The 25,734-nt window shown below is 45.4% G+C and overlaps 1 protein-coding gene across 2 annotated transcripts in view; it reads right to left on the bottom strand.

The window, feature by feature from the left end:
• The window catches only part of DOCK3 (dedicator of cytokinesis 3), a 539,706-nt gene that overhangs the window by 340,720 nt on the left and 173,252 nt on the right, over positions 1-25,734 (bottom strand). For both annotated transcript variants that reach the window (XM_075939450.1, XM_075939449.1), the window contains exon 5: positions 9,858-9,954. In XM_075939450.1, the coding sequence (XP_075795565.1) occupies positions 9,858-9,954 (97 nt within the window). The remainder of the gene's footprint in view (positions 1-9,857; positions 9,955-25,734) is intronic.

Genomic DNA, 25,734 nt, shown 5'->3' with positions numbered 1-25,734 from the left:
ATTAAATGGAGGCTGAGTAAAAGCATTTAAAACCAAGTGCAGGTCCCAAGGGTCTGCTGGTGGAGCCACATCCGAATAAAGTGCTTTAAGGCCTTTCAAGAGCCTCTCAGTGTGGGGATGTGCAAATATCAAAGCATTGTCTATCCTGAGGTGAAAAGTTGTTATAGTGAAAGGTGAACCATGATGGAGATCATGGCAAAGCCAGTTCAAGGTGCAGCAAACAGTCAAGAATAAAGGGTAAAGGAGACGTGAAGGGAGCAACCTGCTGATCTGAGCAACATACACAGAATCTGTTCCACTTTTGTGCTGTGTGCTCTGCTGTGTAATAGGACTCGTTGCACCTGTTGTGAACAGTCTAGTTCTTGTGTAGAAAACCATTGAGGAGCCAGGCTTTCAGGTTCAACATACGTAGGTTGGGATAGGAGATCTGGAGCATGCGGTAAAGTAACTGGTGGTGTGCAGGACATTCTGGTCAGAAAGGGAAACCAAGGTGGCCAAGAAGGGGCTATTAGAATTAAGTGTGCTTTGTCTCTCCATGCCTTGAGGATGACCTTGTTCATAAGGGGTGTGACAAGGTGCTTGCCCTGCACTGGCCCTTTAAGGGCAAAAACCCAGCCTGGAGCAGGGGCTGGAAGCAAAGCCCCAGCTAAGGCAGTTCTAGTGATGAGGGCCCAGCTGGGAGCTATATAAGGGAGAAGGTCATAAGAACATAAGAACGGCCATACTGGGTCAGACCAAAGGTCCATCCAGCCCAGTACCCTGTTTGCCAACAGTGGACAATGCCAGGTGCCCCAGAAGGAGTGAATCCAACAGGTAATGATCAAGCGATCTCTCTCCTGCCATCCATCTACACCCTCTGACAGTCTGGGGACACCATTCTTTACCCATACTGGCTAATAGCCATTAATGGACTTAACCTCCATGAATTTATCTAGTTCTCTTTTAAACCCTGTTATAGTCCTAGCCTTCACAGCCTCCTCAGGCAAGGAGTTCCACAGATTGTCTATGCGCTGTGTGAAGAAGAACTTCCTTTTATTTGTTTTAAACCTGCTGCCCATTAATTTCATTTGGTGGCCCCTAGTTCTTATATTATGGGAACAAGTAAATCACTTTTCCTTATTCACTTTCTCCACACCACTCATGATTTTATAGACCTCTATCCTATCCCCCCTCAGTCTCTTCTTTTCCAAGCTGAAAAGTCCCAATCTCTTTAATCTCTCCTCATATGGGACCTGTTCCAAACCCCTAATCATTTTAGTTTCCCTTCTCTGAACCTTTTCTAATGCCAGTATATCTTTTTTGAGATGAGGACACAACATCTGTACACAGTATTCCAGATGTGGGCATACCATGGATTTATAAAAGGGCAATAAGATATTCTCCATCTTATTCTCTATCCCTTTTTTAAAGATTCCTAACATCCTGTTTGCTTTTTTGAGTGCCGCTGCACACTGCGTGGACGTCTTCAGAGAACTATCCATGATGACTCCAAGATCTCTTTCCTGATTAGCTGTAGCTAAATTAGCCCCCATCATATTATATGTATAGCTGGGGTTATTTTTCCCAATGTGCATTACTTTACACTTATCCACATTAAATTTCATTTGCCATTTTGTTGCCCGATCACTTAGTTTGGTGAGATCTTTCTGAAGTTCTTCAAAGTCTGCTTTGGTCTTAACTACCTTGAGCAGTTTAGTATCGTCTGCAAACTTTGCCACCTCACTGTTTACCCCAGTGATCATCAATCAGCAGATCAGGATCTACTGGTAGATCTTGGAGCCTTTGACAGGTGATCCTGAAAGGTTTGGCCAGGAGACTATCAAGTGCCAGCACTTCAGCTGCCCCTCTCAGCACTGCCGTGCTGCTCCTGCCCTCTGCGTTGGAGCTGCCCTCCAGCCCTGGGAGCCTCTTGCTTCCTGTGCAGGGCACAGGAAGAAGAGGAAGGGGGAGGAATGCTGATGTCAGGGTGCCCCTCCCTCCACACTGTACGCCATCACCACAGAGCAGAGGCAGGGCAGGGATGGAGAGAGTTTCCTGGCTGCTTTTAGAAGTGGTGCAGGGCCAGGGGAGGGGTGAGCCTGCCTTAGCCCCCTGCACCACCACTCAGCAGCAACCTGTGGTAAGTGGTGCCCCCCTGGAGCCCACATTCCAAACCCTGGCCCCAGTCCTGAACCCCTCCTACACCCCATAGCCCTGAATCCCCCTGCACCCAAACTCTCTCCCAGAGCCTGCACCCATCCTGCACCTCAACTCCCTGCCCCAGGTTCAGCTCAGAACCCCTGCCACACTCCAAATCCTTTAGCCCAAGATCAGAAACTGAATCCCCCTCCCTCATACCCAAGCCCTCTGCCCACAGCCTGATAAAAATGAGTGAGGGTGGCAAAGGGAGGGAGGATGGAGTGAGCAGGGGCAGGGCCTTGGAGAAGGGGCGGAAAGGAGGCAGGGCAGGAGTGCTTGGGTTTGAGGTGGATCCTGGATTGCACTTAAATTCAAAATTGATCTTATGCTTAAAAAGGTTGGAGACCACTGGTTTACCCCTTTTTCCAGATCATTTATGAATATGTTGAATAGGATTGGTCCTAGGACTGATCTTTGGGGAACACCACTAGTTACCCCTCTCCATTCTGAAAATTTACCATTTATTCCTACCCTTTGTTTCCTGTCTTTTAACCAGTTCTCAGTCCATGAAAAAAATTTCCCTCTTATCCCATGACAACTTAATTTACGTAAGAGCCTTTGGTGAGGGACCTTGTCAAAGGCTTTCTGGAAATCTAAGTATATTATATCTACTGGATCCCCCTTGTCCACATGTTTGTTGACCCCTTCAAAGAACTCTACTAGATTAATAAGACATGATTTCCCTTTACAGAAACCATGTTGACTTTTACCCAACAAATTATGTTCTTTTATGTGTCTGACAATTTTATTCTTTACTTTTGTTTCAACTAATTTACCCGGTACTGACGTTAGACTTACCGGTCTGTAATTGCCGAGATCGCCTCTAGAGCCCTTTTAAAATATTGGTGTTACATTAGCTATCTTCCAGTTGTTGGGTACAGAAGCTGATTTAAAGGATAGGTTACAAACCATCCCTTTACAAACCAATCTGCTGCTGCAGGAAGAGAGCAGAGAGGGCCTGGCTGCTAGGGAAGCAGGAGGCTCCCTGGAGCTAGAGCAGTGCTGGGGAGACAAGGCAGGGCTAGGGGAGCTCCGACAAAGCAAGGTCCCAGGCTGCAGTGCCTAATGAGGAGAACAGGGTACTCTGGGAAAGAGAGGACCCTGGGGTGTGAGCAGAGCGAACAATAACCATCCTCGGAAGGGGGGGCTTGGACACTTGTGTGGGCACTGCTGGAGAGCAGTGTCTGGAGGAGGATGCCATGATCCAGGAGAAATGCGGGGAGAAACGCAGGGAGACAACACCTAGAGTGTCCAGTGAGGAAAGAGAGCCAATTCCCAGGATAGATGGCTGGTGGCGCCGTGGCGGTGAGTCAGCCCTGTGACAAGGCGTATGGGAGGGAAGCCACTGAGGAAATGGGATGACCAGTTTATTAGGAAGGCATGTCCCAGGTAACCCTCTTCTATATCGTCTCTGGAACAAAAATTATGGCACTTTTTGTTGTGTTGAGTGGCAAAGAGGTCTATGGTGAGGTGACCCCATACTGGAAGATCCACAACAGGATGTCTCGGTTCAGCAACCACTCGTGTTCAGTGAGCAGGGCCCCGGTAAGGGCGTCGGCTGTTGTGCTGAGGTTGCCCAGAAAATGTATGGCAGTGTGACGGGGCGGACAGGCGCCGCACTGACAGGCAGAGGGAAGCCCAGGCCCAGCTGGCAGAGAAAGCCCCGCCCCTCCGACACTGCTGGGCATGCTCCCAGCAGAGGCCGGTATAAAGGCAGAGGGAGCCCTGCAGTCAAGGAGACCGCAGGGTGAGGGAGGAGACCAGGCCGGGCCAGTGTTTCTGTTGCAGCTGGGACCAGAGTCGCCGCCTGTGCCTGACCCTGACACCGAGAAAGCAGCCGCCGACCCAGGGAGGCAGGAGCATGCCCACAACCCCAGCAGGTACTGCCTCGGAGGCGAATGGGCCCCAGGGGAACTGGGGCGTGGTAGGAAGCAGCCCAGGGCAAAGGATACAAAGTTTGGCTCGGCGTGTATCGGCCGGATTCCCCGCCGAGCCGGCAGGAGCCATAGGCCCTGCCTAAAGGACCCTGGGCTGGGACCCGGTGGAGAGGGAGGGCCCGGGTCCCCCTACCACCCATTCCCCCTGACTTGGATAATCAAACCCCGGGCCAGGAGAGGCTTCTCGGAGCGGCTAGGCCTCTAGTACCGCATATACCCTGATAGAGGGACCTGGACTTTTGTGTTGGGACTTTGGGTACTGTATAGACCCGGAGAGAGGGGCCTGGACCGAGACATGGGTCAGTAGAAGGGGGTTGTAACCCCCGTCAGGGCCGTACCCCCTGACAGGCAGTGATTATTATACTGTACTGTGTTTTAGACACCAGTTCCAAAGTGAAATCGCTTCTGTACACAATCCAATGGGATTGAGGTCCACCCTGTTGATTTATATAAAACATTGCTGCAACATTGTCTACATAGAGTCATATGTAGACTGTCATGGTTGTTGATGACTGGAAGGAATCTCTCACACACATATTTTACTGTTTAAGACATTTATGTGAAGATTCCTGCCCCTGCTAGACCACAGCCCCTAAAGGATGCATCTGTTGTCATGAAAACGGACAGTTCTAATGCAAGGAATGGGACACTGGAGCACAGGTTTTGTAGTATTGTCCACCAGAGGAGGGATTCCTTTTCACGTGGTGGAATGGAGAGGGATTTTGATAATGGATGAACGTTGGGTTTGTAGGCTCTCCTGAGCCATCCCTGAAGACACCTCATGTACAGACAACCATTGTTGACTACTAAGTGGCCCAATAGTTGAAAACAATCATGAACAGACCTTGGAAGTGATCTGCAACATTCATACCAAGGCCACAATTTTGTGAAAACGGTCTGTGGGAAGGGAAGCAAAAGCATTTGTGGGTTGAGGTAAGCCCCTATAAATTGAATTTTTTGAGTAGGAATCAAAGTTGATTTGGCTTTGTTTGTTTGCAGGCCCAGGTGTTGGAATATGTGTCTGGTGACTAACAGGGAGTGATGAGAATCAGCTTTGGAGTGCACTTTGAGAAGACAGTCATACAGATAAGGGAATATAACTTTTTTTCCTCGGGTATGCTGTAACTAGGGATGTAAACAACTAGTCAACTAGTCGACTATCTGATAAGCAAATGTCTTCAGGACTGAGCAGCAAAGGAAGTTATGTAGTCCAGCCTCTCAGGCAGGGTGGGGCAATGAGTCTACAAGTCAGGCCTGTTTAAGGCCAAGCAGCAAACACAGCCTTCAGTCAGGGTGGGATAACAAAGGTCTGTGGCTCAGGCCTGTGTTTATGGTTGAGCAGCAAGGAGCTGGAAAGCACTGGCTCCTTGGTCATGATAGGGCGAGACTCTCACCTCAGAATCAGGATGGTAGGAGTGGCATTGGCCCAACCAGTCTACTGCGCTCCAGCCTTGGGCTCTAACAGTGGCAGTGGCCATTCCTACCTCCTCCTCAGGTTGTTCCTCATCCTGTAGAGGTTGCCCAGATCATCTCGGTAGAAGACCTGTGGAAATTCTTGCAATTCTTCTGGAGTTGGGTTGTCATACAGCTCAGCTGGCTCTGGCCAGACCTCAGTTCCTCAGGGGCAGGCAGCAGTCTCCCAGGTTGGGAGCAAGCAGGAAGCATGCAGCCCAGGGCCTTGTGGCTGTAGGCCAGCTGAGCTTTCAGACTTGCCTCTCTGTATTTCCAGTCCTACCCACTGAGTCCTGGCAGGGGGTTCACTACTGAATTCTAGCAGGGATCAATGAGAGTTTCCTGATGCATGGAAGGCCAGTCCACTACAGGCTCTTCGGAGGTTCTGATTCTGAGTAAGAGAAAAAAGGGTCCAGATCCAATGATGGTAACAACAGTTCCCACAAAGGAAAGGCATAGCCGCCAGATAGAAGAGAAGATAGGATTCTGTCAAAGTTAGCATCTCCTGCTGGAATCTCAATCTCCCTAGTGAGAGAAGGGCTCAATGATGGTGGAATCTAAAGCTCCTCAATTGCAAGGGATCCAATCCACTCATATGAAATGTATTGGAGGAGGAAAGCATTATGTGACCGGAGTGTTAAGACAGCGACAATATCATCAGTGATAGAAGCTCTGATCATGCCAAAGACAACAGATTCTGTCTTTTTTACTTGGATGGTTCCAGTGGAGTGGATGTGTCTGGTACAGGGAATCCGTTACTGGTAGAGCCCTTAAAGTCATGATGCAGGTACTTAGTGTGTCTGTATTAGACATCTTCAAAGCAGACTTAGGGAGGGACCTACTCTTACGCTTGGGAAGGCAGTGAACTTATGTATTCCACTGAAATGGAGTAGAAGCTCATTGCAAGAGACATGCTCCATGTCAGTTCAGGCCAACATGTCCTGTGGGGGTGAGGGAGAGTTCTTGGATCTGACTACAGCTCTATGGCCTTCTCCATGAGGTGTTTTTAAGTCACAGTTTTCTCATCTCTAGCTAGGGAGAAAAATTGTATATACTTCACTTAGCCACAATCTGTGCCTCTCTGAAACAGTATAAACAGTGCTGATGAGAATCATTGATCCAGAAGGAATGGGAGCAGGGCACACAATTTCTGGACCCAGTCCAATACCCATAATTGGGGCAGAGGGCAGTCTCCAAGGCAGGGCATTTAACTAATTTGAAAAATAGGTTATAAAAACATTTCAAACTTACTCATTATAAATAAATAACAACATACATAAATCAATGAGGCAATTTTTTAAAATAATTACAGATTACAGAAACTGAAGGAAAGCTCTGAATACTGTAGGTTCTAAGCTAGGACATGCAATGGTAAGAAGGAACTGTAGGGCCTCTCTGCATGTCATGCCTTCATTTGGAAATGACAGGAAAGCAAGGATGCATAAATCGACCAGATACTGTTTGCAAAAATTCTCCAAGGACGTGGAGCACATCCACATATGGACCACCACTCAGAGGAAGAAAAAAATGGTTTCATTTTGTACAAAGAAAATTGATTTAACAGATTAGGACTATTAGCAGTTCATCTTTCTAATGTACATTTATTGTTTTCATTTATCTAGTTGATAATTCCTTTCAAGATGAACTAAAAATATTTTATTAAAAAACCCTTTGAAAATCCAAAATAAAAACCAAACTACATGTACATGTACCAAACTAAAAATCCTTTTATTCTGTCAAAACAAAGTGTTAGAAAAATGTTTCATGTCCACCATGACTTCACTGCAGCATTGTTTCGCTGTAACAGGGGCAACATTGTGTATGGAAAAGGGTGACAGGGAAAGAATGGAATAGTTAATATTTTGGAAAACAGGTAGAAAATTTCCCTAATTCCATACATTTTGATGGAGTTTAATAACTGCTTTCACAAATTTTAAAAGTGTTCCTCTAGATGTTTACATTTGTCTGTTGTTAGCAATATGGCTAGACGTATGGGCTCCTTAGTAAGTTAATAGGGCTGCAGTCAGAAGCTATGAGTTCAAACAGACACAGAGGGGGGCTCCTTTATGAAGGGAAGCATATTAGTGCACTAAGTACTTTTCAGGATTCACAGCCAAGGTTTATAATATCAGGGGAAAAGAATATCAGGGAAATATTTTGTGAAAGGAAATGATATTTCTATTAAAAGCCCTGGGACATTAAATTATGTTCTTCAAACACTATTGTTAAATCACACGCCATTTTAAAGAGGTGAGTGAGTTTTCTTAAATTGCAATATCCACTGAAGCTTCTCACAATAATAAAAATACTATATTTCAAAAGAAAATTTACCATACGGTACTTCAAACATTTCAGTATGGTGTTGATTTAACAAAAAATCCTCTTCCCCAAAGAAAACAAAAAAGTACAGATATAATATGAATTATGAGTTCTTTAAACAAAGTTGCCACTTAGATTTTCTATGAAAATTTCACTGATGACAAAATAATATTTTCCCCTACAAAATAGATAGATAGATAGATAGATAGATAGATAGATAGATATTTTAAGATAAGTAACTTTGACTGAGGCCAGGTTGACACTAGGAGGCAATTTTCGAACTAAGGTACACAACTCCAGCTACATGAACAGCTGGAGTTAATGTACCTTATATAGAGTTACCGCAGCATCTAGACTGCATGGGGGTTGATGGGGAAAATTCTCCTGATTCTCCTTAAACTTTTTGATACGGTGAGGTATCAGAGTTGATCAGAGTGTGATCACTGGTCAATTTAGCAGGTCTTTATTAGACCCATGAAATCAACCTCCAGCGGATTGATCTCCACAACACCGATCTCCCAGTACACGTAGCTAGGGCTTCAGACAATTTTACATGGGTGGGAGATCACAGCTTTATTACTACTGTCTATCTCTCAAATCTAGAAGACAGATTTAAATCTTACCATGCATCCTAATTGTTTAAGGACACCTTAAATTAAAATGCACTTGGCCTTTCGAATCAAAATCAGTGTAAAGAACACTGTCATAAAAATGCAAAGCTTATTCAGAGAGTTTGAGAAATACTACGTTTTGCTTTGCATATCTATAAGTGCAATGATCTATATTTTCAACCAAAAAGCTGCTAATAGTTATCACACAGATCATTGATACACCCATTTTTCCTCATACTTGGGATATGTTTTCACAGCAAAAGCTTTGTATGGGATAGCCTACTGGATGTAGATTTAATCCAGCTAGCACAAGTAACAAAACCAGTGAAACACCAATGCACATGCTTCAACAGAGGTATTAAAAATGCAGCACAGGCTCTGTCTCATGACTAGGGACCTACAAAATTCATGGACCATGAATTCTGGTCTTTTCTGTACTTTTACCCTATATACAGATTTTAAAAAGGAAGATCAATATTTTCAAATTGGGGGTTCTGACCTAAAATGAAGCTGCAGGGGGGTTGCAAGTTTATTTTAGAGGATAATGATTAGGGATGTGAATGTGTACTCATGTAGGGTAAGTCTACACTACCCCGCTAGTTCGAACTAGGAGGGTAATGTAGGCATACCGCACTTGCAAATGAAGCCCGGGATTTGAATTTCCCGGGCTTCATTTGCATAAACTGGGCGCCGCCATTTTTAAATCCCTGCTCATTCGAACCCCGTGCCGCGCGGCTACACGCGGCACGAACTAGGTAGTTCGGACTAGGCTTCCTAGACTGAACTACCGTTACTCCTCGTGGAATGAGGAGTAACGGTAGTTCGAACTAGGAAGCCTAGTCCGAACTACCTAGTTCGTGCCGCGTGTAGCCGCGCGGCACGGGGTTCGAACGAGCAGGGTTTTAAAAATGGCGGCTCCCCACTTATGCAAATGAAGCCCGGGAAATTCAAATCCCGGGCTTCATTTGCAAGTGCGGTATGCCTACATTACCCCACTAGTTCGAACTAGCGGGGTAGTGTAGACATACCCTATGTTAGTAAACAAAGCTACTCACAGATACCATAAGAATATTTTAAAATACTGAAAGATTAATCAATAAAAATCAGCAGCATTTGACAATGAAAATTTCAGACATCTAAAGCTTGATTTTCAAAAAATCTGAGAACATCAACAATTTCAGGTGTAGTCAATAGCAGCCACAGATGCTTACTTACCTGTAAAAGCCATTCCCAGAATAAATACTACACTTTATTATTCTACAGGTTCCCAAGATGTCACACATACAACAATCATTTCTTAACTTCATCTAACACTTATTTCTACACATGGAATAAAGAACAGTATTCTCGCTGTACTTACCACATACAGCTGTTTCCAGAGAACAGCCCATTCCTGAACTGTTGCTGTGACTTCAGTCACAACAGAATCTTCAAGTGGAACTACTGTTTCATACTGTCTGTAAAACAGAAAAAAATATTGTTTAAAGACTCTCATGAAAAGGTAGAAAACAACAAAAATGACAGCATTAATATTTAAGCAAAGTCTAAACCTGCTATCCATGCGAGCGATAGAGAAAAGAACAATTATCACAATATGCTCCTGAAAAACTGGTCTATCAGACTGCATTGCCAATCGCTCTAAATTGAGCTTTGAAAGGTTCACACTAATTTTTAACATCAAATTTACTTTTGCGACACAAAGGAATTATTAATATTACAGCCAAGTAAAGTAAAAAGATCTTTTGCATTTCTAATTTTTATAGATTTAGTCTATTAACATTTCTAAGCATTTTTAAATACAATATTCCAGCAATAGACTTCTGGTCTAAAAACCACTGCACATCTTCAGGAAGCAGCTCCACCATCTACCACAGAAACCTACAAGAAGAGGGAGTGTTTCCTAATTATACGAGGGAACTACGCAATTATCATTCTAGTAAAGTTTAATATTATTCCTGATTAGGACATGCAAATATTCCTTATGCCCCATCCTATATCCATCCCACAGCCAAAGTAACAGGTGTTCCCTGGGAAATTCCATAGGAATGAGGCTCTCCTCTGGACTTTGCTGATTCTCTCCCCTCTGTTCAGCACGCTGGCCAACAAATCCATTGCTCTATAGCTCCTCTAGTTCTGCATCTCCATCAGCCCCAAGACCCTTTAATCCAGTGAGTTGAAAAGTCTTTGTGTGAGCTTCCAGTCCACCAACTAAGCAGAAGAATCACACATGCAACTGTATTCAGGGTTTTCCACACCCATAGGAGAAGCAGGTAATGTAATATACTGTAATAAACTTCTTTTTACATAATCTGAACAATCAGGTCTTTGACTTATCCTTTAAGTGGAAAAAATACAAATGCTAGGTATTGTACAACAGCTGGCAAGAGCTATAAAATTAGTTCATATCAATTTTCTATTATTGCAAAAATTAAGAAAACAAGAACAGAAATCTGTGATGGGCATAAGTGGTTCTGAAACCTCAATGCTAGATTGTGGAATGTATTCACAAATCTGAATAGAGGAATGAAACAGGAAATATGCTGACTCTAAAGAAGCTCCAGGAGAAACTATGCTACAGAAGGCACATTTCAAGCACTTCAGAGAACAGGAGTGCACCCATTGATATAGTTTTCACTCTGGCAACCCTATGAATTTTTGCAGGGGGAAAGGCCATGCATGCACCTACTTAATACCACAGTTACATTATTTGTTTCCTTCCCACTCCCACCCCTATGCAATTCCCATCATTTTCCCCTTGATTGCTCATGCTAGCTTTTAATAAATAATATTGATGATCTTGCTAAATAAAAAGCCTAAGGTTTTATATGTAAAACAAAGTTATCAAACAAACTTTCATTTAGTTTTTTCATCATCTTTGCAACATTTAATTTTAATCCATTTATCTAAGGGTTTTATAAGTATGCCTCACTACAAACTAAAACCAATGTAAGAAAATGGCTACAAAATCAATTCAGTTGAATTTCTCTATATACACAGGAACTAGAAAACTAGCACACACAATGGCCCCAGGCAGCATTCCTAACTTACCTCAAACCCCAATTTAAATAAATGATTTATGTAGGGATAAAATAGCAAACACCCCATTAATATGTGGGTAAGATTCTGAACCATGGTCTCTGGTTAAGCTTTTCCACATAGGCCCACGCTGCCCAGCCTGAGCAGAGGCATGAGGCTTAGCCAGCAGCAGGTAACGGACCCTAGGAAAAATACAGAAAACAACCCCGCCTGTTTATCCCAAATGAAAGAAGCATAACACAAGGTCATAATTATGGGAAGCCATAACTGAACACCATGAGTTTCACACACACATACAAGGCCAAGAGCCTGAGAGGGGCCTCATAGTCTGGGAAAGAGACAACAGCTGCCTTCCCAAGGCCAACCACAGATTCAGGGAAAGGCCTAGCACATCACTATGAGACGACACCCTTCCTCCCGAACAATGCAGGCTCACAAATACACCAGAATGATGTTATAACAATTGCTTTGCTGTATTCCTGATATTGTCTTTTTGCTTTATACCCCAAACATCTATGAACTGTACCCTGCACCTGTCAGGAAAGCACTGTCACCACTCCTATGGCTTCCAACTGAAATGTAGCATATGCATTGTGGGGGAGGAGTAATACTTGTGTTTTAGCAAGTATGTTAACCTGAGCTATAGGCGGAGCTACTATGTAATCTCTTAGACTCTTAGACTCTTGGCTTATTGGGCTCATTATGTTTTGCTGTCAGAACCTATCCAAGGGCTCAGGAACTCCCATCCCGTCGCTTCTCTCCGCCCATTGGCTCCCTATATAATCTATTGTAATCAATTGCTTAGCAATGCTTGCTGAGCCCAAGTGGCAAGGTGGTACTTTGCCAGCACTATGCGTAATAAACCCTCCTGCTTGAATCTACATGGTGTCTACATTTTGGTTTCCAACAGTTTAAATCCATTCATATTCTATTACTGATTTGGGATATTAAACAGGGTATTTTCCTTTTTTCTATCATGTCTTTTACCCATCCTATTCAGGAACAGAAACTATAAACTTCAGATTTTGCCACCAATGTGCTAACAGGAGTTGAGGTACCTTACAGCTGTGGATGGTGAACATAGTGATCAACAAATGTCAGCAAAGGCTGGTACCATTATTAATTACAGATGAAGGTGTGAAATGACCAAGTTTTCACGTCACAAATTTCAGAGACAGATGTTTCAGTCCAACAATCCAAGAAGTTATCACACCTCTTAATTGATGGCATTTAAGAATTTTGGATGTAGACATTTGGCCTTAAATCACAGGGAGTGCAATAAACACAAGAATAGTGGTATAATCATGAGTGGGTTGTGCAACATAACACCATCTAAAAAACCATATATTTATAAAACATGGTTCTTATAACTTTTTGTACACATCTACAGCTCTAAAAGGCAGTTACCTGTTTTGTAACTGATGTTCTTCAAAATGTGTTGCTTATGTCCATTCCATATTAGGTGTGTTTGCTTGCCACATGCACTGGTGCTGGAAGTTTCCTTCTCAGCAGAATCCATAGGGGACCCAGCTCTAGTGCCATCTGAAGTGGCACCCACATGGAATAGTATAAAGGGTGCTACCTGCTCCCCTCACCCTAAGTTCCTACATGCTAGAAACTCCCACCACAGGAATGGAGAGCAGTATATGGAATGGACATGAGCAAAACATCTTGAAGAACACCAGCTAAAAACAGTTGGTGTCTTTTCTTCTTCGAGTGCTTGCTCATGTCTATTCCATATTAGATGACTCCAAGCAGTCCCAATGGAGGCAGGTAGGAGTTTATGGATGCAAGGATTGTAGAGACCTGTGTTAAACCCAGTTGTCTCACGCCTGCTGAGTTATAATGTAATGCATAGTAAGTATATGGAGAGCACACACAACTCCATGGATGGAATTAACATCAGCGAGCACTTGAAGAACAACTTTGGCTCTGTTCCTGCACAAAACTGGCAAATGGGGTGGCACTAAACACAAGGTCATCACATGAGCCCGTGCCCTGCTGTTACACCCAGATCCCTCCCGCCTGCAGGCTCCTTGGTATCTAAGTGAGCCTCTAACCTTCTGCTATGCCTGGACCCTTTTCCCTCTCACCCACAGGCTCCTGTGGGAATGGAATGTTGCACTCTCCTGGCAAATGGGAGGTGCTGAACACATGGTCACTGCAGAAGCCCCTAACCTACACTGCTGCCAGACTTCTGTGGCCAGGGCCGGATTAAGGCATGGGCTACCCAGACAGCTGCCCGGGGTGCCAACCTCTGGGGGGCACCTGGCTCCCGGATCTCAGGCTGCAGCTGCTCCCAGCGGCCACCCTGCAGCAACCGCCTGGGGCGGGGACCGCATTAACCCCTGCAGTGCCGGCCAACAGCGCCCTTCCCCCCGTGGCCACGGGGCCCTGCACGGCCAGGCTCGGCCTGCCTTGGGCGGCCCCAGGCTGCACGCCAGCAGCGGTAGCTGGGCTGAGCCAGGCCGGGCACGTGCATCCTGCCGCCACCAGCTCCGCGCGCCCTACCCCACATCCCGGGAGGGGCCGCTCATGCACCCTCCCTCAACCCGGGGCGCAATTAAACTATCTGCCCGGGGCACCGTAATGGCTCAGTCCGGCTCCCCTTTGCAAACAACAACACTTGCCTAACTGTGAGATCTGCTATTTCCAAGAACTGTCACACATAATTTCAAAGCAGAAGCAAAAGAGTGAGTCCCAGCATGTCCCCCTTACCATGCCTGCCACCAAACCGAGTCCAGCTACTCCCTTAAGATCTCTGTGGTATACCTCCTGCATAGTGGACACTTACAAGAATAACTGTGGCCTTGTATATAGCACATGCCTATTGTCTTGGACAGACCTTCCTTTATGCTAAGAGATCAGGTTCCACGCTCCACAATGTATCACCTGTAAAGTCTGCCCTTCACTTTTCATTACAAAGGATGCAACAATAACCCTGCTGTATACTCCCCCAGGTCCAACTCCTCCAGCTGTTTGGCTAATACACATCCAAAGGCAAAAACATAGACGGGATGATATGTTCAACGAGCAAATACAATGTGCACGCTTGGACAGGGTACTATTAAGTGAGTAGAGGAAAACAATGCTGCAGGAGATGTGAGCGAAGCATAAGGACAGAAATGCAAGCAAGGAATGCAAAGTGAAGACAACAAGATCATGTCTTGAGAGTCATGGCGGAGCTGAGGATGCGCATAGTAGACTCATAGGAAAGCCAGATGCACAGGGACCCCTTCTGGCCCATGATGACCCACATTCCCTCCTCACCAAGTTCCATCGCTTTCTCTCCCAAGTACCCTAGAATGTGAGGGTGGGAGAAAAGGAATCAAGGGCAGCCTCACACACAACCCCCAGAGCTGTGTCCCATAAGAAAAATCTGTTATTTTCACATGTGTATAATAGCTGAACAGGGGGATTATAATACACCATTTTCTCTCCCCTCTCCCGGAGCTCCCACTCTGACCTCCTTTTCTGTCCATGCATCCTTGTGTTCCCTAAATAAAAAGGCATGATTGCTCAACAACGGTATCTTTATTGATTGTGTTGCATGAGAGAGGGGGTTTACAGGCAAGCACACTTATTGCAGAGGATGCCTCGTTAAGAGCAACATGCATCACTCTCATATCATTGTCTGGCCAGTCACAAAGCTGTTTTTCAACGTCTCTCTGATTTACAGTCCCCCTCAATGTGCTCTCCTTATTGTCTTAGTGTCTAGCTGCTCATAATTAGTGGCTAGTTGCTGTGCCTTGATTTCCGCACCCCCGGCATAAAATATCCCCCATTACTTTAACAGATATTATGGAGCGCACAGCAGGCTGCTACAACAATGAGAATGTTGCTTTCAATGAGGTCTAACCTAATCAATAAACTGCAACACCTTCCCTTTAAATGTCCAAAAACACATGCTATCACCATTCTGCACCTTCTCAACCTGTAGTTGAACTGCTCCCTACTGTGGTTCAGGCTGTCCATGTACAGCTTCATGAGCCACAGGAGCAAGGGGCAAGCTGTGACAAGGATCAATATTGGAATTTCAATGCCTCAGACTGTAATTTTTTGGTCTGGGAAGAAAGTTCCATCTTGCAGCTTTCTGAAAAGACCAGAGTTCCTAAAGATGTGTGTGTCATGTCCTTTTCCCAACCATCCAACTTAGATGCTGGTGAATTTGGTCCTTGTGATCCACCAGCACCTGCAGCACCATCAAGTACCACCCCATGAGGTTTATGTACTCTTTGGCAAGGCAGTCAGGTGCCAAGATAGGGATGTGGCTTCCATCTATCACCCCGCCACAGTTAGGGAACCCCAGTGCAGCAAAGCCCTCCACTATGCCCTGCATGTTTCCTAGAGTCACTACCCTTCGTAGCAGAAGTATATTGATTGCCTTGGCTACTTGGATCACAGCAGCTCCCACTGTCAATTTTCCCCACTCCTAATTGTTTCCCAGCTGACTGGCATTGCAAGCTTCCACAGGGCTATTGACACTCACTTCTCAACTATCAGAGTGAGTCTCATTCTTATATTGCTGCACTTCAGGGCAGGGAAAAGCAATTCACAATATTCCATGAAAGTGGCCTTACACATGCAAAGTATTGCAGCCACTGCTGATCATCCCATAGCTGCATAATTATGCAGTTCCAACTCATTGTGCTTGTCTCGCGGCACCAGAACTGGCATTCCACTGTGTTAAGACTATCAAATGACGTCAGCATCTGCCAATTATTCAACTCAAATGCTTCATACAAGTGTCTATTTATGGCCTCCTGATAGTCTTCCTCGCACTAGTATGCTGATGACATGTACCCAGAATGACCCATTGCACTGTTTTGGTCCCACTGGGCATCGGGAGCCTAACCCAGAATGCAAAGGGATGGCAGGATCTCTGGGATAGCTACCCATAGTGCATCACTGTGAAAGTCGATAGTAATTACCCTGCTCAGGATGCACTATGTTGAACTCTTCCACACAGAAGGCACATGAAACTTTGACTTTACAAAATCGGGTGTAAAAAAATAAATCTTAACAAATTTAACCTTATCTCATAGTGTAAACAAGGCCTTAGACTAACTGTTGCCTTTTATGTGGAAGTGGGATCTTGAACAGGAAGTCAAAGATCATGTCAGTGGCTGCTGATAATGTACACAAATGGAGAATCGAAAGGTTTGCCTCTTGGCAACAACTTGAGAACTGGGAATCAGGAAGGCTGAAAATAAGCTACATCTTCTTTGGGGTCTTCAAAAAATGTCACTGAACTACAAAAGAGGAAATGAAAAATAACCCAGAATACATTCAAGAAATCTTTTGAAGGCAGAAGAAAAGACAATATAGTTTTACATGAGATAAAAGATAAATAATCTAAAGAAAACTTCTTAAAGATTCTTTTTGAAAATGATTTGCAAGCTTCTTTCATCACTGACAAGAAAGAACATTGTTAGATTAACTCTAAACTTCAAGTATGTGATTGAATTTCAAGAGAGTGCATAACAGAATTACAGTTAAACCATTTAAGCATCATGGCTCAGATTCCTATAAACTTGCATTCTTGTCCACACTACACCGACACTTTCAATAAAATGTCATGTTATATCTGAGTCTAAATTTTAAATTGGTCAAAAGTCCTGCTATACAATTTAATGTATACCTTTATTCATCCACTTTCTAACATTGCGAACATTTTTTTAACCTGTAAATTGCATTTCTTCAATAGACAAGGTCAGACTCTAAATAGATAGGTTTTCATATATGTCACACTTGAACAAGCATGAGTGACTATTGTTTAACTTTCAATGCAAGTTGTCTTGAGGCTCCCTTTAGCTTCCCCAGCCTTGAATGCCAAAATGTTTCTACTGAAATACACTTACAGGCTGGGCACTGAAAGAAACTAAGCTAAAATAAAACTGGGCACAAAAAAAATAGTTCTCACTAAAGATTAAAGGGGATCCAGATACTAAATTATGACATATTGTGTCTGTCTTTAGATATTGTCAAGTATCCTTCCAAGACCTTTTCCACTCAGTTTACAGATGTTTATCAAAAACAGGACATTAATAAGTGATTATTATAATTATGGGTTTTGAATCAGTTTGCATATTTTTGTTAGACATTTGTTTTAAAAATCCATTGTTACATTAAGGGTATGTCTAGACTACATGCCTCTGTTGTCAGAGGCATGTAGATTGGGCTACCCGACATAGTAAAATGAAGCGGCGATTTAAATAATCGCCACTTCATTTAAATTTACATGGCTGCTGCGCTGAGCCGACAAACAGCTGATCAGCTGTTTGTCGGCTCAGCACGATAGTCTGGACGCGCGGGTGGTGACATCAAAGGTATTTGTCGACCACCCAGGTATACCTCATCCCAACAGCTAATCAGCTGTTTGTCGGCTCAGCGCGGCAGCCAAGTAAATTTAGATGAAGCGGTGTTTATTTAAATCGCCGCTTCATTTTACTATGTCGGGTAGCCTAATCTACATGCCTCTAGCGACAGAGGCATGTAGTCTAGATGTACCCTTAGTATTTTACAATAAACCTAGAGCTATTAACCTGGATGCCTTTTACTGATTTAGAATTAGTAATTTGCAAATAAGCATTAAAGCAGCAACAACTAAGGATTAAAAGAGACTGGCCACTTCCCTGAGAAAAAACACAGACAGGAATTCAACGTATTATACATATTATATTTCATCCTAAAAGTACATTAAAAGAACATAAAGATAACAATATCAAGCCTTCAAAAGTTAGGAAATGCCAATATTATAGGTACCCATGCAGTCTTAATTCTGCCCCCTTGTAACTATGCATTACAGCACAATATTGAATTATGATCACATAGAACTCCTGCCTCCTTCAGTGAATGGGTACTTATTCACTTCTTTTAACCTCCATTTTCAATGTATGGACCCAAGACTTATTTAACAGGTATTATTCAAATCCTGCAACACAAAGTTATTAATTTACTAATGGACCTTTCTGCAGTTCTCTCATAACAGTAACTGAGTGCTTCACACACAATAATGAATTTGTCTTTGCAACACCTCTGTGGGATTAGATAGTATAATAATCTTCATTTTAAAGATGAGTGAGGCACAAAATGATTAAGGACAGAGCTGTCAAAACTGTTCATTAATTTTGCTTGTCCAACAATGATAGACAACTAAGGCCTGATTTTCAAAAGCACACAGCATTTTAGCATACTTTAAAGCACAACTCCAATTGCTTTTAGTTGTAGATGTGAGAGTTCAACACTTGTGTAAATCTGACACCAGATGTCTCTGTGACAGAGGGTATGTCTACACTACCACCGTAGTCCGAACTAGGGTGGTTAATGTAGGCAACGGAAGTTGCAAATGAAGCCGGGGATTTGAATTTCCCGGGCTTCATTTGCATATTGCCGGGAGCCGCCATTTTTAAATGTCCGCTAGTTCGGACTCCGTGCCCGCACCTACACGCGGCACGGACTAGGTAGTTCGGATTAGGCTTCCTATTCCGAACTACCGTTACTCCTCCAGAAAGGCCCGTTAGTGGGTTACTACTCTGTGTCAGTAACTGTTGTTTGACCTGACATACTCACTATATCTTACACTGTTGTCATGATAGATACTTGAAACATAGCAGGCAATATCTCACTGGAAAACTAGTAACTCACTGATCATAAATATTTTCCATGATGTATATATGGAGCATCTACAAAGCTATAAATATGTACTAGAATGTTATCAAAATACATTTGGCATGAAGTGCATAATCCCAGTCTGCTTTAGACAAAAGAAAGTGTATACATTTATTTGACCAGCTTGGTCAAGGCTGGGCAATAATTTTTAAAGGGAGGGGGCCCACTCCAAGATTTTGGCAAGTGGTCAAGGGCAGCATTTCTGCCGAGGGAGTCTGTGATAGAGGTTAGGTGCAGAAGGGAGCTTCAGCTAGGAGACTGGGGTGTAAGAGGGGGTGTGGAGTCTGAAAGGGAGTTTGGGTGAAGGAGAGGGTTGTGATCTGGGACAGAGGCTTGGAGTGAAGAGTCCAGGAGGGAGTATGGATGCAGGAGAGGATTCTGGCCTGAGGGAGGGGCTCTATGAGGGGGTGCAGGTTCTGGGAGGGAATTGTAACTTGCGTGAAGGGGGTGCAGAGAGTTTTGGTGATGACTTGGGGCACGGGAATGGGATGCAGGGTCAGGGAGGGGGTATTGGTGCCAGAGAGGATTCTGGCCAGGGGGAAGTATGTAGGAGAGGGTGCAGGGTGTGGGAGAGAATTGTGACCTGGGGAAAGGGGTACAAAGAGTTTGGGTGGTGGTCTTGGGGGGAGAGGGTGAAGGTTCCAGAGGCAGGCTCTGGATGGGAGGCATTTACTTAGGCAGCCCCAAACTGCAGCCCTGCAGGAACCTGAAGGCTGCAGTCACAAACTGCTCACTATGCTCTGGCAGGGTGAAGGAGGGGAAGGGAGAAAGGAGGCTTCATTGGCTGCCCTGGCCGCCAGCAACATATCTCAGCTGCTATTGGTTGGAAACTGGGACAAAGCACAAAGCCTTCCTTCTCGCTCCCATAATAAAGCAGCCAGATTTAAAGCAGCTGCCTCTGCACTGTCCTTAAGGGTGTCAGTGAGGCAGCTGCAGGCATCCGGACCACTCGCAGCCTCTTGCCCACTCCTGAGCTTGGTCATCAGGAAGAGAAAAAGCAAATATATTTATATATAAACTAACAAAGCTATCGTGCTACCAAGCATTGGGAAACATGGCATGTCATCTATACCCCACTAGCAGACAGCAACTTAATCTGGGAATAAATTTCAAAGCTTTACTGGTCTATACAGCCAGAGAGCCTGAATTGCAAATTAAATACACTTATTTCATTTAAAATCAGTAGATCAATTAAGGTATTTTAAGAAAGTGTGTGACACAATGATGACCCATATCATGGTGAAATGTACACATTAATGGTATATGAGGCATTATGGATACTTACTGATACTCTGCTTCAAAGTCTGTGACCAAACACAGGGAAAAACTGGTTTTCTCCCACACAGAAGTGATCTGACTTCAATGTAAATTAAGCATCATGGAATAAAAACAATGGAAGTCCTATTTACATAGGTATCATCAGGGGAATGGAAAGTCAACAAGAATGGAAGAACAGCAGGAAGACTTCCTTTATTTTGTAACAGGACTTTGGGAGACATCAACAGAAACAGAAAGCCTGCTCGGTATCCATTTCTGGGCAGATACAAGAGGTCAGAGCTCTTAGAATCATAGAGCTGGAAGAGACCTCATGAGGTCATCAAGTCCAGGCCCCTACCCCTGCTCCACCCAGGAGACAAGATATTTGGCCTCTGAGATGACCAGCTACACAGCTGAGAAGTTCCCTTATACTCATGCAGTTATTTAGGTTAGTTCCAGCTTTCTGTTGCTACTATTACTGGATTTGTTTTAGACAGTGTTTCTGTCCACAGACTCTTTTCCCCTGCACCTCTATAGTTCCTCAGTATGCTAGAGCAGTTCTTCGCAGCAATGATCTTCTTCAAAACTTTTATAGCTCAGTCTTAGTTGATAATATCTCATGTAAGCAAGGAGATTTTGCCTTTAGTGGTTCAAATACCCATTTTGCTTCTCTACATTGTTTCTTTTGGAAGTTAATATTCATTTGGAGCATAACACCCACTTCAACACTTCACCCAGTGCACAGATTTTTTTCAACCCGCAATGGTTCAGTGACCTGATACATATCCTAAAGTGTCAAGTCCACCCTCTAAGTCATTAACTTCTCTTTAAATATGTAATGTCAAAAAATATTGCAGGAATGAGGTCACAGAAAAGCTGGGCCTTCTATTCCCAAGTTTTGACTGTGTAAAAATTTAAAAAATGATCAGCTATAAAGATTGCCCTGAGTAACTGTATATCAGGGAAAGGCAACCAGGAATGATGGCTGGATGAGCGGTTCCTCATGCAGCCCTATGGTCTCCCTGTCTGCTCTCCCTCTCCCCCCGCCCCCCAACCTCGCAGAACAGAGAACCTGAGCCCTGTACTTACCTGTTCCTCACCCTCCTTCCCAGCTCTTTTGGAGTATGTGAATTGCCTGATTTGTGCTCTGTGTCCACTCCCTCTCCTTCCCAGAGCCAAAATGAAACAAACAGCTGATTCCTGGTGTTCCGACTCTGGGAAGGAAGGGAAGAAACTGGGACAGAATACAAATCAGGCAGTCTGCATGCTCATTAAGAGAGGGACGGGGAAGGGAGTAAGGAGAAGTAGGAAGTGCAGGGCTTCGCTGCCCCATGTGCAAGGGGAATGTGGGCAACCAGAGGGTCCGTGGGCTCTAATGAGCCCCAATGGACCACATGCAGCCTGCGGGCCGCTGGCTGCCCATCACTACTGTATATTAATATCATACTCTTCTCTCAGGCAGGCTCACCAAGAGGGCAGGACAAGGGGAGGGCAATTGCCCTGGAGATTCAAAGGGGCCTGGAGTTCCTGACCACTGCAGCTGTGGCAGTCAGAGTCCTAGGCCTCTTTGAATTGCTGCTGGAGCACTGAATTGCCATTCCGTGTGAGTCTAAGGAGTGGGGGGGGCCACACTGTGGTCTGGGTAACACTAAGGGCTGACTGCCCTCAGCCTTCTGACCAAGACCCCACCACTTCTGAGGGTGTGCAGCCGGGGGTCCCTGCAGTCGCTGTTGGCCCCGCTACTTTTAAGTGACAATACCTAGACCTTATGATCAGCACACACTTTTATACACCCAGAGTAAACATTTCAAAAGTGCATGCCTAAGTTATTTTGAAAAAAGGGAGATGTAGATCCTTTGGTGCTTTTGAAAATTATACTCCTAGTTCAGTTTTCAAAAGTAAGGGAAAGTTACTCATCTCATGCAGTAACTCAAGTTCTTCAAAATGTGTCCCCGTAGTATGTAGCGCTGCTGTGCACATGGCCCAGAGACCTTTGCTAGCAATCCTCTGGCCACCGGTGCATGCTACGCTATTGCGCAATCGCTCAGAATGACAGTTACACATGTGCTGGCAGCCGTTCCCTCCGTTCCTTCTCTACGCCAGACTGTGATACCCTGGAGCAGAAGGGAGGAGGGTGGATTTGGTGCACCCAGGGGGACACATCTTGAACGCCAATCGCTGCACAAGGCGAGTAACCTTCCCTTCTTCTCTGAGAGTCCCCTTGGGTGCTCCATTTAGGTGACTATACAGCAGTGTTCCTGCTTGGCAGTGGGCGCTCTGTGATGCAGGACTGGATGTTGGACAGGACTGTACATCCAAATCTAGTGCCCGAATCCTGAAAGGTCTGAATTGAATAATGATGTGCAAAGGTAGTGGCCGAAGCCCATGTTGCTGCTCTGCAAATGATGTCTATGGGAAGACCCCTGAGGAAAGCAGTTGTGGTTGATACTGCTCTTGTGGAGTGCGCCCGTATAAGGGTACGTCTAGACTACAGGCTTTTGTCGACAGAAGTTTTGTCGACAGATACAATCGACAAAGCTTCAGTCGACAAAGAGTGTCTAGACTACATCCAGTTCTGTCGACAAAGCAAGCCACTTTGTTGACATGACAGTGTAGATGCAAAGGACAGTGTAGATGCAATAATGCCTTCTGTCGACAGAACTCTGTGCCTTATGCTCTGTACCAGAGCAGCAAAGCCTCATGGCAGAGGGGAAACGACCGGGTTCCCCCTTGTTTATTGATATAAAAAACAACCGCCGTGTTGTCCAGTCATAACAGGACCGAGAGGCACGACAGTCATTGATGTCACCCCGAGCGGTACTGTCCCACAGAGGACGGTCTCGCCGCATACATGCCGGGTGCAGGCCATTCCAAACGGTGCAGTGGAGAAACCGGTGCCAACATGGCCCCCGACATAGAAGATCTCAACCTCTCTGCCTCAACAGACGATGGAGGGGAGGTGGTGAGGCTGATTAAGTCCTGTGCTGCCTCAAACGTCTCCAGCGTCGAGGGTCGATGAGAAGGCAGCTGAACAGGACTGGATGGTCGGCCCGCTCACTTCCACCGCACAGCAGCGCTTGGAGAGCCCTCTGCAGGCGACCCGTACCAGCAGTGTAGGCCCGACCTTGATTTCCGGCTAGGAGACCTACCCCACGATGTCTTTGGTTTTTTCGGTGATGACGAGTGGGAACGGTGCCTGGCCCTCAGCACTGATGTCCTCGAATGGGATGGAGCATCTCGAGTCGATGCCGGCGCACTGCGCACCGTGGAGTGACCAGCCGGTGCCAGTTGAAGGGCCACTTCCATGAGGAGGAGCTTCAAACGCGAATCTCTCTCCCTCTTTGTGCGCGGTTTTAAGGACCTGCAGATCTTACAGGAGTCTGCTAAGTGGCCCTCACCCAAGCACTTTAAACAACTATCATGAGGGTCCCCTTTAGGCATGAACTTGGTGCATACCGCACAAGCCTTAAAGCCTTGCGGCCCTGGCATTCCTTACCCCTGAAGGGGGGGAAGGAGAACAAAGAACTTGCTAACTATCTAACTACTTGAACTATTTTAACTAGAAACAGGAACCATTAACTACAGAAGATAGACACTCTCCAACGACCGTCATGGGCGGTAACAAGGAACTGAGGAGGGGGAGCGCCGGCAGTGGTACTTCTGCTCCACTATAGCAGTGCCACTCCAGAGGGCGACCTGCCGGCGCTATGGATACCACTTGGGAAAACACTCCGGAGAGATGGTGCACGTGGCGCGCACACCTTATTCGAATGGACATGAGCAACCACTCAAAGAAGAAACAGTGTTCCTCCGTTGTGGAATAGGAAGTATTGGGGGGAACAGAGGAAGCCTGTGTTGCCTCCTCCATAGATGAGTCGCTGTCTTGGTCAGTTTGGTACCAGTCAGCTCATTTTTGGGTGTCAGTTGACTGTGCCCCAGGGACCTGCATACTGTGTTGAAACTGTTGGGTTCAGTAAGATGCCCAAGGGTCCCAATAGGCCCACTGTGGGGACATCAGTGGGGGCATCCACTGTGCCATCTGCCATTTCTGCATTTGCTGTTGTTACGTTTCTGCATATAGAGGGACTCTATGCTGGTCCTTTGACTGTTCCTCCTCCTCATCACTAAATCTGGCAGGTGTTTGTGATGCTGGTGTTGAGAACAGGGAACCTCTAGCCCATGGCATGCCATAGGTACCGAATAGTGGTGAGCATGGTACCAGTCCTACTGCGAGGTCCGCCTCAGTCATGAACCTCAGTAGGGGAGTATGCAGAGGCATTGCTGTGTAGTTCCATACAGCTGCCTGCGTCAGTACCGTTGGCTCTTTGAAGTGTAGTGGTACCAAGCATTTGTTCAAGCATTTGTGCTTCACAGCTTTTCTTTAAGCTGGATCCCCTGTCCCGCTTTTGGGAGTCCAGCCTAGTGGCTTTCTTATCAGCCTCCTTTGTCTTTTTCTTTGCTAGAGGCTGAGGCTCAGCAGAGGACTGGGAGTGTTTCGCGCTTCACTCTGGGTCCTGCTCTCTAGCACATCCCTGCGAGGGAGTGCTCCTCCTGCCCTCTTCCCCAAGAAGGTTCTCTCGGAGGGATGGGGGGGTGAATGAAGTTCTGACTCAGCCCTGTTGCGGTCCAAGAATAGTAGTCTCCTTTGTAGGTCTCTTGTCTTCTTAGAGCAAGACTGACAGGATGGTCTTGCCCTAAGCAGCACAGAAACTGCTCATGGCCGTCTGCTGCTGAGATTGCTGTTCTGCAGCCAGTGTAACTTTTAAAGCCCAGTGATGCAGGCATGACAGGTTTTCCTCTGTTTATGCTAATGTGACAGGGCAGACACACCCCGCACTCTCCGCAGTGCAGCAAAAGCCGCGGCAAAAGGGAAGAGGATGTTACTCACCTTGTGCAGTAACGACGGTTCTTCAAGGTGGGTGGCCCGTAGGTGCTCCACTACAGGTGTTGGGGCTTGTTCCAGTGCCGCAGGTCAGAGACTCGTCAGCCATAGTCCAGTCAGACCGTGCATGCGCAGTTGGCATCACATGCCTTTCGCGCCATTTATGAGCGTGCGCGCAGCCTAGCTTCCGCCAGTTCCTCCTAATTGGTTCATATCTGCAAAACACAAAAGGAAGAGACCAAAGTGGGGAGGAGGGTGGGTCGTGGCACACCCACGGGGACATCCACCTCGAACTGTCGTTACTGAACAAGGTGAGTAACTTCTTCTTTTTCTTCGAGGAGTGTTCCCGTGGATGCTCCACTACAGGTGACTACAGAGCAGTAGCCTGTGC

Source organism: Pelodiscus sinensis, chromosome 11 (assembly GCF_049634645.1).
Source record: "Pelodiscus sinensis isolate JC-2024 chromosome 11, ASM4963464v1, whole genome shotgun sequence".
In the NCBI taxonomy this organism is placed as follows: domain Eukaryota; kingdom Metazoa; phylum Chordata; order Testudines; family Trionychidae; genus Pelodiscus; species Pelodiscus sinensis.
The sequence above is the reverse complement of the archived record's forward strand: the minus strand, read 5'-3'. Positions and strand labels throughout refer to the sequence as shown.